This window comes from Gadus chalcogrammus, chromosome 6 (assembly GCF_026213295.1).
Source record: "Gadus chalcogrammus isolate NIFS_2021 chromosome 6, NIFS_Gcha_1.0, whole genome shotgun sequence".
In the NCBI taxonomy this organism is placed as follows: domain Eukaryota; kingdom Metazoa; phylum Chordata; class Actinopteri; order Gadiformes; family Gadidae; genus Gadus; species Gadus chalcogrammus.
The window spans coordinates 5,361,128-5,380,175 of NC_079417.1; the positions used below are offsets into that span (position 1 = coordinate 5,361,128).

At 46.5% G+C, this 19,048-nt stretch overlaps 1 protein-coding gene across 1 annotated transcript in view; it reads right to left on the minus strand.

Moving 5' to 3' along the window:
* Positions 1 to 17,929, minus strand: part of nsmfb (NMDA receptor synaptonuclear signaling and neuronal migration factor b) — a 40,059-nt gene extending 22,130 nt beyond the window's left edge. The window contains exons 1-6 of the mRNA XM_056592028.1: positions 17,657 to 17,929; positions 8,023 to 8,084; positions 5,823 to 6,710; positions 5,346 to 5,418; positions 3,411 to 3,416; positions 431 to 499 (exon numbers count right to left, since the gene is read on the minus strand). Of these exons, the coding sequence (XP_056448003.1) occupies positions 431 to 499; positions 3,411 to 3,416; positions 5,346 to 5,418; positions 5,823 to 6,710; positions 8,023 to 8,084; positions 17,657 to 17,892 (1,334 nt within the window). The 5' untranslated portion in view covers positions 17,893 to 17,929. The remainder of the gene's footprint in view (positions 1 to 430; positions 500 to 3,410; positions 3,417 to 5,345; positions 5,419 to 5,822; positions 6,711 to 8,022; positions 8,085 to 17,656) is intronic.
* Between the last annotated feature and the right edge of the window lie 1,119 nt (positions 17,930 to 19,048).

Below are 19,048 nucleotides of genomic sequence, written 5' to 3' on the forward strand. Positions count from 1 at the left end.
TTTGATAACAGCTGATCACCAATTATCAAAGTTTTCTGTGCGTGTTCCGTTAAAAGTCTGGTGTCAGAATGTTGTGACGTTGTTGTTGTTGTGGTGTCCCAATCTTGTGATTTTTTTTGTTGTTTTTGAGGTGACAGAATTACAGATGACAAAATTAGCTGACTCTGGTACTGTTAATGAGCTGTGTATTGTCCCTGTAAAAAACGAAATCTAATCGTAGGGGACAGCAGAAAACACTTCTGTACACTTGGGGATATCAGTGGACAGTAGGAACCGGAGCTACAGGATACTATGGTGGAGGAGCAGGGTAAACTAGGGGACAGCACAGGACAGAACCGTACAGCGACAGACAGTAACAGACAATACAGGACAGTACCCGAAAGTACCAGACACTAAGGGAAGGGACACTAGGAAGGCCAGGACACGGTACCTCTCTGTCTGGGAAGCTGTTTCTTGGTCTCCTTTGCGCCTCTTTTTCTCGCCGATGCCCCGGAACGCCCTGCCGGGATGCGTGACAGCGTTAAGCGGGTGGCGGGGTACCCCAAATTAACGCCAAAGATGTTGTGTTTGAACCCTAGCTGACCCATAAAACGGTCCAAAAGTTAATGGTCTGAGAAAAATGAATTTGAGACATTTTTCCAAAGCTCATAGGGTTATTATATAATGTGTGTGCCAGTAGATGTTAAACTATTCGACAATGTGCTATTCACTACTATTCATGTTAAAAAACCTTTTTCTTTTAGGAAGGTCTAAATTAATTCCACCTAAAGATTATTATCTATTTATCCAGATTCACTCACTGAAATAAATATTGAAATAGTATTTTTACCGCTGAAAGAAAAGAACATAGAATTATGATCCTGCCCGTAATGCAGGAGGAGTTAGCAAGGCGCACGTTTGAATGCCTCAATTTGCACATAATTAACTAATGTTTCAGCAAGTAAATGCCAGCAAGCAAAAGTACCGTAAGGCCTCACACTTTGTATAGTCTTGTGAAGGGTTTTGCTACGCCCTTTCAGTGTTAAGGCAGTGGAGAGCACTCTAAATACTAACCCTGAGTCACTAGCCACTAAATCAACACTGTATAATAAACATATAAACATGTTGTTTAATATGTGGGAAATTTACGATAGTGGAGTTCCACCAAAAATGATGTCTAACCCTTACATTTATGCCGTCAGAAGGATAGATATAACACTGAACTCGTGTTCAAGCAGAAAAGGTCGAGCTCTGGAACCAGACCTTGAGGTCAGGTGGGTGGCAGGGCCTGAGGGGCAAGTGTGGCGAGTACAGGTTGGTGTTGGATTGCTGGGTGTCAGTGAGGGGTTGACATAAGCATTGCTAAGCGAATAGAATCGTGAAGTGCCACAAGAAACACAGAAGCACCGCAAGGATACGCTGTGGAAGCGACACACACCACTGCATGTCACAGCAACAAAGGAGGAGCAGCAAGGAGGAGCAGAGTCTGCGACCGATACAGGCATGAGCTTGGGGGGACATTGGTTATCTACTCTCTTTAAATGCAATGTTGCAGATTCATTCTTCACCTCAAAGCTTTACATTGGCGATGTTCTTCCTCTGGCAAAGTCAGATTCTGACATAATGAGCTCTGGCGTACCTGAGTAAGACAAACTACTGTATTATACGTCAGATACAGAGTGAGTTTCAGCTAGAACTTGAAATGGTAGCCCTATACAACCCATGTATCATGGATGTGCTGTCGAAATGCTTCTAGTAAGTTCCCACTGAAAGTAAGATTGTAGAAAAATTATATGGTCTCCAGTCAATGTCGGAAGAAAATCAATTTTGTATATGAATGTACATTTCAAGGACAGTCAGTGTGCCCGTCCCTTCCACGTGTGCACCTCACGTTGGCGTGCGGGGGCTCGAGAGGGTGTCAGGCGAACTGGAGGATCTGTCATGAGGGGGCCGGGGGGCCTTCGTTATCCAGGGGTAATCACCGGCCTCTCAAACCAGCTAGACGACCTCGTTATCTCCAGAGTGCATTTTGCTGTCATCAGCTAATCACAGGAGTTCTTCACGCGTGGGTGGGGACGGGGGGTTATGTCTGTGGTTGAGTCTGAGACTTTATTGTTGGGGTGAAGAGTTTTGTTTTTATTTGATAAAATTCTTGTGTCATTGTGTTTCAACGTCCTTGACGTTGTTATTTTGTGCCAATATCAATATTAGATCGACATCCGTGGAGGAGATAATTGTATGTACAATTCTGACAAGTTTGTTTGGTTTAGAATACCACATTTGAAAGATGTCTGAACTCTTTGACACTGGTTTCGGGAATATAAATAGCGTTTTCAAAAGAGTTTTGTATCCGCTTCAGAACGGAAGGAGGAAAAATGATGTAGCAAGTATGCAAGGCAAGCAGATGGTGGTCTAACTTTTCCACTGAAAATGCAAAAATCCCAGAATAAAACCACGGGCCTGGGTATAACGGCTTCTCTAATACTTTCGACACTTGTCGTCATCGTTTTCACATAGCTATGGTTCCACCTGTCCACACAGAGTGGTAAGGGCTACGCTTTGGAAAAAACTCTGGAAAACGCCTTCCTCTCTAAAAACCTTTGGCATCATGTGGACTGGGCCTAAAACAGCCTCTAGCCTTTCTCTGGAAGCATCATAGCACTCAAAAACAGACCCGAATGTACCTTATACTTTATGCCACGTCTGTATAAAAATAGAGTGAACGTATTCACCGGCTTAATGGCTTTCTCTTAGAGCGAGAGCGGTACACACTTTCCCATACAATAACGCTGTACGTTCCTCTAAAGGCCCGTGAACTACCGTGTCAGAAGAGCACATTAGGAGTTTACAATGAGTGCTTTACTGTTTATAGTAGCGCTGCACTGTTGGCATATAAAAGTCATTTCAGACAGAAGTACAAAAGCATTGTGGGTAGAGGCGGCCACAGCACATGCCTGCAGCACGAGGACGCCCTGTCGTGATGCTCACACCATGTTAATGTCGCAAGATGGATTGGACCAACCACTTAATAATAATACTTATAAATGATAAAAGCCTCAAAATCTTCGACATTTTCGCATCTACATCTCTACTACTCTTATTCGGTATATAAGAAGGGTTCCGCGGCAGGAAGCCATAACTTCAAACACTCAAGGAGGGAAGGGAGGGTGAGGTCAAAGGTGAAACCAACAGCATATTCAGCACATGAGGAGGAGACGTGTGCCCTCTGCTCTCTGTGGTAGGTGTGGTAGCCAATCAGAAGCCAGAGAGAGAGAGTGAGTGAGTGAGTGAGTGAGTGAGTGAGAGTGAGAGAGAGAGAGATCTGGATGAAAAGAGAGATAGGTAGAGATATCTCGACAAGCAAATGAAAAAATGGTGCAGTGGGTTGTGAGCGGAGGGTGGGGCGAAGGGTTAACAAGAACTTTACTCACGATATTCTGCGCCATTGGATCAGTTGGCATAAGAGGTGGAACAAGACAGAGAGAAAGAGAGGAAGAGAAAGAGAGGCAGACAGGGGATTAACAGATTGATTAAACTCAACAGGGGAGCAGTATTCCATAAACACATCATCAGACAACTATTACTAATCCTGCAGGTGTTTTGTATCACAGTTATTCCTGATGCATTGCGACTATTAACTTTAATCGCTGTTCTTCTCTACATTCTAATCAATATTTTCCTGGAAGCAAAGACAAGTATTCGATGGGTTAAAGAAAACCTGGTAGTATCGAATGAATTGAGTCATGTGAAGACAAATGGAAACCTGACAAACTCAATGATGTCACGATGCATCAAGCCTGTGTTAAAGGATGAAAAGCTGGTCGATGTGAGGTCAGACTTTCACGACTCAGTGCCCAATACCAAAAAATGCGTAGGTTCTGTGAGGAAGCAAAGAAAGAACGCAAAAAGAAATCAAAATCAAATGACATCGCTTATGAGTGAAAGTGGGGAGTTTACGCTTATTGCGATCTCTCTCGCAAATTTTTATCTCTGTACGTTTTTCTCCTAGTTTGGACGGCGCCATCGGGCACCTTCTCCCTTTGATTCCTGCCGAACGTCAAGAGCTGACGGAGCGCTCAATAAACGCTATCCTAGGACGCTGTATGTGTACGGTGGAGCTGGGTGGGGTGGCGGCGGTGGCGCAGGGGTCGGTGATGCCTGTGGGCGTTCGATAGATGTTTCTGAGCGGCTCCTCCTCCTCCTCTCATAGACTGGAGACACTCGTCGAGCAGCGGTGGAGGTCGGGCGAGAGATCACGGTGGTGAGTTATGGTTAATTATAGAGGGCAGGTCAGGGGAGGGGGCGGAGAGATGGACGGATAAAGAGGAGAGAGGAGGGAGAGAGAGAGAGAGGAAGAGAAAACGGGAAGAGAGAGAAGGAGGTGCTGACACATGAAAAGACATAGGGGAGTGTGGGATGAGATGAATTGGATGAGGTGGAGTTGGAGGAGAGAGAGAGAGAGAGAGAGAGAGAGAGAGAGAGAGAGAGAGAGAGAGAGAGAGAGAGGGCAAGAGCTGCAGAGAGTGGAGCGAGCGAGGGTGTGAGAGAGAACAAGCGAGAGAGTGAGTGGGGGAGAGAGGCAGAGCGAGAGTGAGAGAGAGGAAGAGAGCGACCTATGTACCAAATGGTTGTAATCAAAGGCTCAAGCAAAAGGAGGTAATTAGAGAGTCAGGGACTGGGTTTAAAGAGAGTGTGAGTGTGTGCATGTGTGCGTGTGTTTGGTTGGGCCTGCACGTGTTTGGTTGTGTGTTTGTGTATGTATGGCTGAATATGCTATATATTAATAAACATGGTCCATTGTTGCTCAATTGGTACAGAACGGCATTAACTACTGCCAGCTTTGAGGGTTTGATTCCACTGGAGGGCTCCCAATGCTAATAATGTATGCACTTAGGTTATTTTATTTATTATTATCAATTACTTGACTTGGATCTATTATCCCTCATTGTATGTTCAGAATAATTCCATGAAGTACATTCTGGGCCCTTTTAATATATTGAATAATGAACTCAGCCTTCTCTTGGTGTTCCAGGGTGAGAGAGTTGAATGAACCAAGCATGAAGATGAAGGCCACAGGCTCCATCGTATGACCACAGCGAAATCTTTGACAGCAAATTCAATACATTTCTCGGGTTATTCACATTGCATATCCTCACGGTAGCCCAGTGCATTGGCAAGCTTTCATTATAATTTCACTTTGATTAACTATCATTGCATCTTCGGTCTCTGAAAACCGAAAGCAGTGAGCTAATATTTCAGCCCAGTCAAATGATGAGAGTACACACACACAATTTTCGAGAGCCAGTCGATTTCATTTCAAGTGTATTGAGGCGTTTATGTGAGGAATTTAACGTTGCGGTACTCACGCCTGCATGGTAGTACTGGCCGTCTGGAAGCTGAACATGTTCTCTTTGGGGAACCAGCTGTTAGAAGTGTCATCTGGAGAGAAAACACAAACAAACAACCAGACAGTCAGAGAGGCAGCGTTCGACACACCCGTCGCCCTTTACCAACTATCAACACTTGTTAGACCCTCAATCAATCTCATCCATCCATCAATTTAACCCTCCGTATTGTTCCTCCATCCGTCTGTTCGATCCATCCATCCATCTTACTCAGCCCTCCCTCCCATTCATTTATCACCCATCTATCCATCTCTCTCGTCATTTTAATCCCTTCAGCATCCATCAATTCCGCCTTCTCCATTTGATCAATCTGTCCGTCTGTCGTTCCGTCGGTCTGTCTAACCGACCATCCATCCACTCCTGCGTACATAACCACATCCATCCCTCAGACTTCTCCACCCTCCCCCCCCCGTCCCCCCCCCCGTCCCCCCGTCTCACCCCTGTCGTCGGTGGACGTCTTGTCCTCGCTGTGCATGCGCTCCAGCTTCTTGCGGTGCTTCCCGCCGTCCCGGGGCGACGTGTCCAGGTCCAGGGAGCGCTGGCTGCGGCACGGCGGCCGCGCGCAGGCCGCGCAGTCGGGCCGGCAGTCCTCCCGGGAGCCCCCCCCCCCCCTCCTGCCCGGCCAGTCGCCGATGTTGTGGGCGCTCCCGGAGCTCCGCAGGGGCTGCGGGGGCTGGGCCGCCCCGCCGGCCCCCTGGTGGCCGTGGGAGTGGTGGTGGCCGCCGGCGCTGCGGTGGTGGTTGCCGCGGTGATGGCCCCGGGAGGAGGCGGCTGCCGCGGAGGCGCCCGGGGGTGGCTGGGGGAGGGAGGACGAGGATCCCTGCGGGGTGGTGGTGGTGGTGGTGGTGGGTGGAGCAGGGGGGTGGTGGTGGTGGTGCTCCTCCCCCTTGGAGCTCCGCAGGACGTCCAGCTCCAGGCTCTCCTCGCTGCCGCGGGCCCCGCCCAGAGTCATCGCCCCTGCTCCCCCGGGCTCCTTGGAGACGGCGTACACACACCTGGGGGGCTTCGAGGTCAGGCCGGCGCCCGGCGGGGGTTCCTCCGTGGAGAGGCTGCGGTCTGAGGTGAGACGGCGCTTGGACGGGCCCTGGGGGCCGAGGGGCTTCGGGGTGCTGGCCTGGCTGGGCTGGGAGGGGTCGTCCTGGGGGGCGGGGAGGTACTGGGGTCCCTGGGGCGGCTGGACGGTTAGCTGGGGAGGTTTGGTGGTGGGCTTCGCGCCGGGTGTGCGCCAGGGGCCTGCCGGTGGCGGCAGGGTGGGGGTCTGCAGACGGTTGGTGTCGCCGGAGCCGTTGACGTTGTGGCCTAGGAAGGTGTCAGACAACAGATGATCTGCAGAGGGAGAGCGGGGGAGGAGGGAGAGAGAGAGAGAGAGAGAGAGAGAGAGAGAGAGAGAGAGAGAGAGAGAGAGAGAGAGAGAGAGAGAGAGAGAGAGAGAGAGAGAGAGAGAGAGAGAGAGAGAGAGAGAGAGAGAGAGAGAGAAAATATAGAGGCATTGTGAAATACTGATGGAGACGAACAATATCTGTGACTCTGTCTCTCGGTGTCCTGGCAGCAGGCCGGTAAATGTTTGTGGGACAAAAAAAGCTTTTTTCGATTACGAGAGAGAGAGGCCGGCAGAAGGTGCTGTGTGTGTGTGTTTGTATGCGTGTGTGAGTTTATGTGTAGGTACGTGTAGACGATAGGCGGAACACTAAAGCCACAAAAGGATGGTGAGGTGTGTGTGTGTGTGTGTGTGTGTGTGTGTGTGTGTGTGTGTGTGTGTGTGTGTGTGTGTGTGTGTGTGTGTGTGTGTGTGTGTGTGTGTGTGTGTGTGTGTGTGTGTGTGTGTGTGTGCGTGCGCGCACGCGCGTGTGATACAATGTGGAATGGCTTTAACAGAATGTAAGGAACATGTTACAATTTGTTCTCTTTCGGAATACAGAGGACAAAAAGGACTACAAAATATAATCCCCCCTTTCCGTGATTTATTACAAAGTGTGTTTATTACAAGTGTACAAAACGACCTTTGAAAGCAGCATTGGTTAGCTGCCAAGCTAGCCTGCCGACCGCCCAAAAGGGAATGGAGCATGTTAGCAGAGGCTAATACCTTAGCCACAAACCAAGCAGATAATTACCCAAGCAGTAAATTACACAGTATGATTATTTATGGACATCTAAGTAACCTACCGGATTGTGCTTTCAAATGGCTATTTTGCATTCAGTTTGCCTTTCTGTCTGGCATAATATAAAAAAGTGTGTTATAATTCTGCATCTGTGGTGTTTTTATGAAGCTGGGGAAGTAGGTGACAATCTGTGGCAGTCTGTCCGTGTGTCTGTCAGACGATGAGAGAGGACAAACAGCACTGTAGAGACGGACAGGTGTTGAACAGAACACCAGGCGCACACACAAGCACACACACTAACAATACAGCTTGCACATATACGGTACACTAACTCTACAGCTTGCACACAACACACACACACACACACACACACACACACACACACACACACACACACACACACACACACACACACACACACACACACACACACACACACACACACACACACAAACTAATATTATTAAACATATGCTGCATATAGCTTCAGAGAGCGTCTGCTTTCCGTTTCAGTCCATGGAGAAATTATCTGAATTCACCTTCTCCGTTGTGGTTCTCCTGGTTATTGTGGGGAAGGTAATCTCCGAATGCACGTGCTGCTCTGCAAGAAAAACAGAACAGCGTTAACCTCAGACACAAAAAACAGCTTTGACCCCAGAAACACAGAACAGCTTTAACCCCAGAAACTCAGAACTGATTTAACCTCAGAAACACGGAACAGCTTTAACCTCAGAAACACAGAACAAAGAACTCTCCCTCTCTCCCTCCCTCCCTCCCTCCCTCACCCTGTAAGTTTGCATCTGGAACTTGAGGCTAGACACCTCGTGACGTATGAGTGAGGGCGTCAGGCTAAGCATGGAGAGCATGAACGCATCATCTTTAACCTCCTGGGGCTCAGGTAACCTCTCATCGGTCGATTTGCCGTCGCTTTTCCCTCAAGTCAAGTAGGTCAAACAATATAGAGAGACCATTTCACGGCAAGAGGCCGGGAGGCATACACACTCCATAGGAAACCGATTCCTTCTGCCTAACTCTCTCACTCCCTCCCTGGGTGTAATGACCCACTCCATGAGGTAAGGGGCGGGGGAGCAGGGGGTTGGGGGGGGGGGCTGTCAACTCCATCGTCCTCCAAATAAACATGTTCCTCTCTTGTGGGGAGGGTTGCTGCCCCCACATTAAACTTGGCTGAGTACATTACAGCAGTCATACAGGTACACACGCACACACACACACACACACACACACACACACACACACACACACACACACACACACACACACACACACACACACACACACACACACACACACACACACACACACACACACACACACCATACCAGGTACAGACATTCACATACACACATACACACACACACACGCACAGCCACATGAAGACAAAGCCACCGTGTGCATAGGGCTGAACAGACGCAGTCAGCCGAACACAGATGCATAATTGCTGTTCAGATTGAACCTTAGTTAAGACACTTCACATCTGAAGCCAGACGTCTGGATGAGTTTCTATTCTTTGATCTCGTCAATACGATACATTAATAAATGTGTCTTAAGCTAAGGTAGGGTAGGTTATTTAGTTTAGAAGCTTGTTCGTTGAAATACCCTTTACATCCCACAGCAATCAATAAATGATATGCTCTGACCAAAAAAAGGTAATATCCTGTTTCCGTGGTTTTTACAGGCCTGTAATAAGCCCGCCCAATCAGCCTGAATAATGGATGTCTTACCTGCCGACCGGGCTACCTGAAGGCACTCTGCAAATGTACTCATTGCGCATGAACGGAGTCTTTGGAGGGAGGACTATTTTTGGTCGCTTACTTCTAAAACCTAGCTTAGTCTGCCTCGTTTCTCCAAATTGGCTACCCTACCTTTGACTGCGGTTCAAAAAACAGACAGATATACTAAAGATCATGCTTGACTTAAAATAAAAAATATGAAACTTAATGCAAATCATGCTATTAACAATAAACTAACGTTGCTCATCCTAAGGTTATTAAGCTAAATGCACCTCATGCTAAGAGTATCATAATATAATTCCACTATTCATATCAAACTAAATGCTGCTAATGCTGAGGATATTAAACTAAATTGACCTCATGCTCCTAAAGTTAAACTGCACGTACCTCATGCTCCTAATGTTATACTGCACGTACCTCATGCTCCTAATGTTAAACTGCACGTACCTCATGCTCCTAATGTTAAGCTGCACGTACCTCATGCTCTTAATGTTAAACTGCAGGTATCTCATGCTGCTAATGTTAAACTGCATGCACCTCATGCTCCTAATGTTAAACTGCACGTATCTCATGCTCCTAATGTTAAACTGCACGTATCGCATGCTGCTAATGTTAAACTGCACGTATCTCATGCTGCTAATGTTAAACTGCATGCACCTCATGCTCCTAATGTTAAACTGCACGTATCTCAGGCTCCTAATGTTAAACTGCACGTATCTCAGGCTCCTAATGTTAAACTGCACGTATCTCATGCTCCTAATGTTAAACTGCACGTATCTCATGCTGCTAATGTTAAACTGCATGCACCTCATGCTCCTAATGTTAAACTGCACGTATCTCATGCTCCTAATGTTAAACTGCATCACGCTTTGGTTCTGAGCAGAGATGGATGGATTTCTACGGTGGTTCTCACACCTCGGCTGGCGCTGAGACGTACAGTGAAAGCCAACAGTTGTACAAGAAGGGTGTTTAGTAGTGCTGCCAGGGCCCACTGTCTCCCACTCAGCACCCCCTCCCCTTCCTCCTCCTCCTCCTCCACCTCCTTCACTACCACATACTCCATGTGCATGCTGAACACTAGCAGTGCATTGAGCACAGGTTATGTGCGCACACACATATACAGAAATGGGCGCACAGATTGCACACACAGACACACATGCACTTACATACACAGTATGCACACAGACAGAAATATATGCATGCATACACAAACACACACACATACACACACACACATGCCCATGCACTTACAGTCACAGGGACTGTGTTGACTCACACACACAAACAGACACACACACACACATACCGGTAGCTTAAATATCACACATGTCAATACAAATGCACAACATTCAATGACTTCTGCACCCACAGAACTTGCACGAGCATTTCATTATACATGCACTAGAATCACTGATTACTGTGTGCTATGCTGCACTTTACCGTCTGTATGATGCATGCCCTGTCGAGAAATGAAAGATTCAGGTCACACACACACACACACACACACACACACACACACACACACACACACACACACACACACACACACACACACACACACACACACACACACACACACACACACACACACACACACACACACACACACAGCGCAGGATCCAGGGATCTGCTGCTACGACGACGGCAGTAATTAAACACAGGCTAAACATGCGGGTGGGACAGGTGACATGGGCCCTGGAGCGGCAGCTAAGAGCTGAACCACGGTTAACGTCCGTCTGCTCTGAGTACTGCAACATGAGGGGATCTTGTAATATATTAGGATGTATATATTATTCGATATCATATGTGGATCGTCTGTTAGAGCTCAGAGAAGTCACTACAGCGCTCCGCTAATTTTTTCAGCACAGTACTCTCTGTTCATCGGGACTTATGTGTCCCCCTTCCTGGCTTTCACCGGTCCTCAAAACTAGTTTGAAGTTTAGTTATTGTACCAGATTATGGCACCTTGCTAATAAAGGAGCCTTCAACCAGAGTTAATCAGTTTTAACCAGTTCTAACTTACCAGATCAAAAGTACCTACACTTTATAGGCTTACTTTGAAAGCACAAACACACACACAATGCCTAATTTATGATTCCATTTCCATCATAGAACCCACCGGTACATGACGAGCTTCAAACCACGACCTTCCTGAGCTCTCTGACTCTATGCACCACTTGACTGTCGCCATGGACCATGCATAAATAATACATCACAACAGGAAGTAAGAGAAACACAGGGCACCGACATCGTTCAACCATGACCACGTCAACCCCTCCCCCCGACCCACTCACTTAAACCCTCGCTGGCCAGGGGTACTGATGTGTAGTGATGTGTAGTGTGTGTAGTTTAGTGTGGAAGTGTGCGTAGTGTGTATTGAAAAGCTTTACCCAGCATGTTCTCATCCAAGTGAGGGAATGGACACAGATACACACACACAGAGACCCATAACGGCACGTCAAACATAGAAACAAAAAAACTCACGCACACAAACACACATTAAAAGATACATCAAACACACATACACACACGTACACACACACACACAAGTTGTGTGGATGAGTGCATATTCGTGTGTACGTCTGGTTGATACATGTGTGCTGATTGGATCAGTGCATGCAAGTTCATGAATTTGTTTCATGTTTTTTTTGTGCGTGTACATGCATGTGTATGAATGTTTGTGTTTTGTGCGTGTGTGTATGTGTGTACAATACAGAGCCACTAAAAGGAAGTCAGCAGCAGTAGGCGGCTCTCTAAAAGGCAGGTCGTGTGACGCAAGCGGGAAGAAGGCCACAGATCCCAGAGAAGTGGCCACGACCAAGGTTCTTAAGCCTCTGTTCTGAAGGAGGCTTGACGAACAGACGGCCATGTCACCATGGCTTCTATATGTCTGAACATGAGGGCACTAGTAAAGGGCTACGGGTAATTTCTGTTAGTGCCTTCCTTCTATGTCCCCTCAAAGTGCTTTACAAGGGTGCCTGACATTCACCTATCCTACGCACATCCATACACAGACGGCGTTGTCAACCATGCAAGACAACACCCAGCTGCCCCACGGGCGTCACATCATTTGTGGGTGCGTTCTCATAGCTGCTTAAGCTTTTTTAGGAACAAGCATACGTTGTTTTTTTCCCCTTGCAGCAACAAGCCATAAACTTTTTGCGAGTGATCTGTTTCTCTCTCCTCCTCATCATGTTCTCCCCTCTCTCTGTTATCCTCCCCTTGATCTCCCTTGAGTCTCTCTCCCCTGTCCCAAGCACCCCTCTCCTCCCCTGCTTCTCCCCCCCCGTCCTTCCTTGTGATTAAAGGGGATCTCGTTGACAGTATCAGGTTAACTTCCGGGGAGGGGTAAACACTTGCTGTTTCACATCCTCCTGCTTGCTCTCCACCCTCCCTCCCTCCCTGCCTCCCCCCCTCCCCCTCTCCCTCTACAGGGACACTGAACCCACCCAGCACTCCCGTGAAGACGGTGCTCGGAAAATACAAAAAGAACGACCGAAAATAAAGATCAGACCCAAAAGGCTGGCTTACACAACACAACTCTGTTATGAAACACGAACGGCTGTACAACTGAGAACACGACCAGATGTGATCGGGGTCGGTAGCTAGGGAGACGCAGCAGCCATTAGTGTCTGCAGGGCGATGGAGACGACTTCTCCCTTCTCCTCTCCACCAACGACTCCATCTGAAGCCCTGCCTCAGCACCACGGGTAGAGAGTTACAAGATAAGAGTAGAGTAGAACCGTTGAGGAGACCATAGTCGAGATTAGAGCGGTGCGACAGAGTAGACCGGACACCAGCATTGTAGAGCTGGGTAGAGAGAGAGAGAGAGAGAGAGAGAGAGAGAGAGAGAGAGAGAGAGAGAGAGAGAGAGAGAGAGAGAGAGAGAGAGAGAGAGAGAGAGAGAGAGGGAGAGAGAGAGGGAGGGAGAGAGAGAGAGAGAGAGAGACAGATAGAGAGACAGAGACAGAGACAGAGACAGAGACAGAGAGAGAGAGAGAGAGAGAGAGAGAGAGAGACAGAGAGACAGAGACAGAGACAGAGACAGAGACAGAGACAGAGAGAGCAATCAGTGGATTTCTGACATGCAGCATGCGCTTCTCAGCCTCTATGTGTCACATGCACGCACGCACGCACATGCTTGTCAAAAGGCCGATGGCTTCATTAGGAGACGTTTGTTTTGTACAACAGAGGCTGAGAAGCCATTACCAACAATCCCCCAGGGTTAAATAAGACGCACGGTGTGTCTGTGTGTGTGTGTGTGTGTGTGTGTGTGTGTGTGTGTGTGTGTGTGTGTGTGTGTGTGTGTGTGTGTGTGTGTGTGTGTGTGTGTGTGTGTGTGTGTGTGTGTGCGGAGAGGTTAGTAATACATACAAACTTAAACTAATTAATTGAGAAGGGTTGAAACAAGACGGTACCATGATTTATTTTACATTATATTTAAAATAATATAATGAGTTGCCGGCGATAACAGTTTATAGGCAGCAATTAAGAAGACATTCATCTTGTATTAGTTCTGTTGACAGAATAACATTGAAAGATGTTACACATTAAGATGTGTCACAGCCATCCTCCTGAAGACTGCTGTGGGGATCCGTAAGTGCTGTGTTAATTTACCTCTCTCTTACTCTGCCACTACACATAAACTCTGTTTAATGCTTTCCTCCCGATCTGAGGTGTATACATATTTAATGGTAAATTGTTCTGTCAAAGCACTTAAGCCACACGTTCTGTTTCAAATAGTGCTTTAAGAATCAACATACTTACACTAATGCATTTATTAATTATGTTAATCATTCAACCAAACCAAGCCTTACAAACCAACTTGCCGGGAAGCAATTAACCATAAAAAAAATGCCTGTAAAGGTTTCGAATGAACGCCGTGCAAACTGGCCACTGTACATATACAGTGGTTAAGATCCCCTCCTAAAAGCTTTAGTTATCAATTTGTTTTTTTCGTCTGAATATCTTTGCATCGAAACAGGTTACAAGGCATAATTCCGCCCCATGTGGTTTTTGGATTCTAGTCCAGGCTCTTTGCCGCCTCACCCCGGTAGTTCTGCTATAACATAGTCGTACCGCCTGATCCAAGATGACACCAAACCAAAGCAGACTGAGTTACTTCTGATCCCAGGCTGTCTGTCTTCTCTCTCCGATCCAGAGAAGCAGAGACAACGCTCTGCCGTCTGCATCGTCATGCACCACCTTGCAGCGCTGCTTGAATTCAAATCTAAAGTCTGAACGTGATGATACTGCGCTGCCTCAGACCACAACTACGCCTTTAATTACACTTTGGGGGCCAGAAAGCTGAGCAAGACAATCCTCCAATTAGACATTCAAAAGCCGTACCCACTCTACCCAACAAACCCTCCACCTAGCACACACTCTACCTCAAGCCCACTTACATAACACACACACTGTACGTAACACACACTTTACCTCGTCGACAGTCTAACTAACCCACTCTACACTCTCAGGACTTACTGATTTAAGGATTTTGTTTTGGATTTTCCACGGTAGACCGCATTTTAAGGTAAAGTGAACCAGAAGATAGTGTTATTAGGGTCAAGCTTATCGTAAGACATTATTAAAGGATTCGGCCAGGAGACAGTATTTTAGGCTTTAGCCAACCAGGGGACAGTATTTGATGGTTTAGCCGATATGAGAGAGCATTTTAAGGGTCAGACCTACCAGAAGGCGGTATTTGAGTGTTTAGCAGTAGTGAGCCGCAGGTTGCGTACGCGGTCAAATCTCTGATGACGAACACTCATGCCCTGAAGTAGGGGTCACGCAGCAGACCCCAGCTGGTGTTCTGGATGACAGGGGCCGGGATGCGATTACATGTTGTCGGTTATTGTCTGTGTACAGGTGGATGGTATTTGACAAGTCATTAATCCCTCATCTCATATCTCACATTGTAAGATCAGGCTTTATGTTCGACATGTTTAATGATGATGAGTTCTTACATCTGTAGTGCTTTCATTCAAATGTTGAATTTCTAGGCAGATATGAGGATGACCTATCGCAATGTGTCCTATACTGGATTAATACTCAATATATTATGATATTATAATGACATAGGAAAGAGGCAATAGGACCAAAAAGTAGCAGAAACCAAAGAATTGGTTCTTTGTTGTTTAAAATAAACAACAACGCTCCACAGAGTTTGTTTAAAACAACCATATGGGACAAGCGATATGCAAAACTCTGTATACTGCTGATACTGTGTGTGTGCGTGTGTGTGCGTGTGCGTGCGTGGCGTGCGTGCGTCAACATGCTGGACTTATAATACCACAATATTACAACTTCAAAATAATTATAGGAAACAAGAATACAAATAGTTCTACAAGCAGACTGAGGAGAGGATAAGAGAGGAGAGGAGAGGAGAGGAGAGGAGAGGAGAGGAGAGAAGAGGAGAGGAGAGGAGAGGAGAGGAGAGGAGAGGAGCAGAGAGGAAACATAGAGGAGCAGAGAGGAGATGAGAGGAGAGGAGAGGAGAGGAGAGGAGAGGAGAGGAGAGGAAAAGGAGAAGAACAGAAAGGAGAGGAGAGGAGAGGGGAGGAGGGGGTTAGGAGAGGAAGAGTAAAATATGGAGGAGAAAACAGGAGGAGAATAAGGCAGGGAGAGAAGGAAAGAAGAGCAGAGAGGAAATGACAGAAAGGAGATTAAAGCCCTTCAGCTGGTTCTACCCATTGTTCCTTGTGACAAAGAGGGAACAAACATAGACACACACACACACATACACTAATGCACACATGTTCTCGCACATGCTTGCAAACACACACATACACACACAGTACACTGAGAAACTAATTTAGAAATGCAATCTCTCACACACACAGACACAGACACAGACGCAGACGCACACGCACACGCACACACACACACACACACACACACACACACACACACACACACACACACACACACACATAATAGCGACATACACGTTACGCATACACAATGCTACTTTGGAAATCAGCTTATCTTTAGCCTTTGTGATTACAGGGAAGTGGGTGCACCATTATACAAGTAAGATGCCCTGACTCTGCACCACCACCCGTTCACCCCCACATGCAGCCTCACATGCTGACCTTCTATCCTACAAGCGTCTTCCAGAAGGCGCTCTAATTGTAGTGGACAGGTAGCAGGCACATTCCTGCAGACTCTAGTCACACATGATGCAATTAAAGTGATTCTGTTAATAGTGTTGAGTTTGAGGGGGGAATAGGGAGAGTGCAAGAGAGATTCATAAAATTGTTAATTATGTTTACATTTTGTGCTACTATTATTTATTATTTGTTTGTGCTGTGGCAATGTAATTTTTTTATTCCCATGCCAATAAAGCCTTTTAAACTGGTAGAGGATAGAGACAGAGAAGCAGAGAGAGACAGAGAAGGAGAGAGAGACAGTTTGGAGGAAAGAGAGAGAAGGAGGAAGAGAGGGAGAGAATATTTACAAAGATGGGAGAGGGATAAGACTTGAGCACAAAACTGACATGATTGGCTGTGTGTTAGCCTAAGGTCGCTGTGAATAAGGGCATATGTACGAACGACAAGTGTATACGTGCCGGCGTGGTCGCATCCTAACACGGGTGGGAGTGAGCCGTACCTGATGACTAGAGGGGGAGAGGGAGAGAGGGAGAGAGGGAGTAGAGGGAGAGAGGGAGAGAGGGAGAGAGAGAGAGAGAGAGAGAGAGAGAGAGAGAGAGAGAGAGAGAGAGAGAGAGAGAGAGAGAGAGAGAGAGAGAGAGAGAGTGATGGAAAGAGTATTCCAATGCCCGCTGGAAATTAAAGATGCTGCTAGTGCGTGGGAGAGGAGGAGGAGCGAAGGAGGAAGAGGGTCATAAAGGCTACACCGTACGTCCTCTACTCCCACGAGCGCACAACAGTGACAGAGTTCGCGTGGTGAAGGCAACTGGGAACATGATTAATCACCCACGACAACTTTCAAGTGGCATGTCAGACGTTAAATATTCGCCGTGTGTTAGTCACGGACCGTCTCAACCACACGACCGAGTTACAGCAAAGCGAGATCTTCTTGACCACTACACACCAGTTTAAACCACAGAGATTGTAAGGAAAATATAGGAAGTCAATCAAACAGAAAGGCTGAACTAATCCAATCTGTTTCTATTTCAAGTCCACCGGCGCTAAATTAGTTTCCAATAAACGAGTCATGGGTGAATCAGCAAAGACTATTAAGACAGCGCAAGTTTTAAAGTTGAAGTTAGAGTATAGAGCACAAACTCAAATAATCAAAGATTTGTCAGTGCAATCCATTACGTTACTATTGAGTGTTTTATCCCTAACGATAATAAAGAACATATATTCAAATCACAGCGTAAAATAAGTCACGGACCACACTGTGCCCGGAGACGCACCTGACGAGCGCACCTCCGGCTGACCAAGTAGGTACTCACCTAACTTTTGCGGCTACAGAAGATATCGCGTCGTTCCTCATATTCTTCCTTTTGGACACCGCAGTTCCCATGCTGAGCTGGAAACGACACGGAAGATAACGCGAACCATTCCACTGTCTCCTCGCAGAACGATAAAAAGCACGAAATAAATGGTTAACACTATTGTGAATTTCCGTATAAATTCCGTATTTTTTTAACGACTCTTCAATTGTAGGATTAATTTGATTTGTCGGCATTCAAAGTATTTTTTTAGGAGGAAAAGCGCGTTTTGGGTATGAGCGCTGTGGCGGTTGTGGCAGCAGTTCGCTGCTCTCATCTCAACTACTCTCGCGCTCTCCTCCAGGCTGGAGCAAACCAACAGGAAGGAAACTAGACCCATAAAAGGACTACCTGCCCCTTCTCCGCGTGCCCTCTCATCTGCGCACACTGGACAGGTGCAGTCTGGGTAGGTCATTATTATGCAGGGTTTCAAACACACCTACAAATGTCCATTATCAAATGTCCAATTGTCCAATATATCTAATAATAGTTTATTGTTCTAATACTGGATAAACGGCACAATCCACAACGTTGTTTTCCAATGAGAGTTTTTGACCAAGAATGGAGCAAATAATCACACAAATTTGAGTTCTAACAATAACAATATACTAATTTCATCATAAAAGGGCAGTCGCCCAAAGAAGGGAAATCTCAATTGCAAATCGATATTCAATCTGAGAAAATCGTAAATAAAGTCCCGCCCTCTAATCCCCTTCTAAGAACCACTGATCATCCTGACCTTTGACCTTGCAACTTTAGACACAAGTGGGCGACATCTGTGATATCTACTCAAACGATCCGGGGTAACCATCTCAAGTCACACAGAGTCTTACATGAAATACACAGACGGAGAAACTCACTGGATATTCTGGTTTGTTTTGAGTGCCAAGCGATACCATGCGTTTAACACGCCAAACTCTTCTACCTAGGTTCCTGTGTGAGTATTATATTTTTGTATACAGTACGGTCGCTCTGATCTGAATGATGACAGGCCAGGGAGAGATGAAGCGAGGAAAATTTACCTGAATAAAAAAACTTGAGGCGAGATGAAACAGAGTGGAAACACCCACTCGACAAATTCAAAAGATGAAAAGGTGGGAGGGCCGTGAGGGGTCGTGTGGGTGGAGTTATTTTAATAAATATTTTTGATGTATTTTCGCTTAATGAATAGGAAGGCGAGACAATAGGAAAGGACCTGGTACAAGGTGTCAATATTGTGCCATGTTTTCCATCCACTATTTTCCATCCACCCGCTTTAAGGCAAAAATGTGATTCTCTTTGCAAATCCACAAAAAAAACACATATTTCTCTGTGGAGATGAGCATCAATTGAATTAAGGGTAATACTAAGACG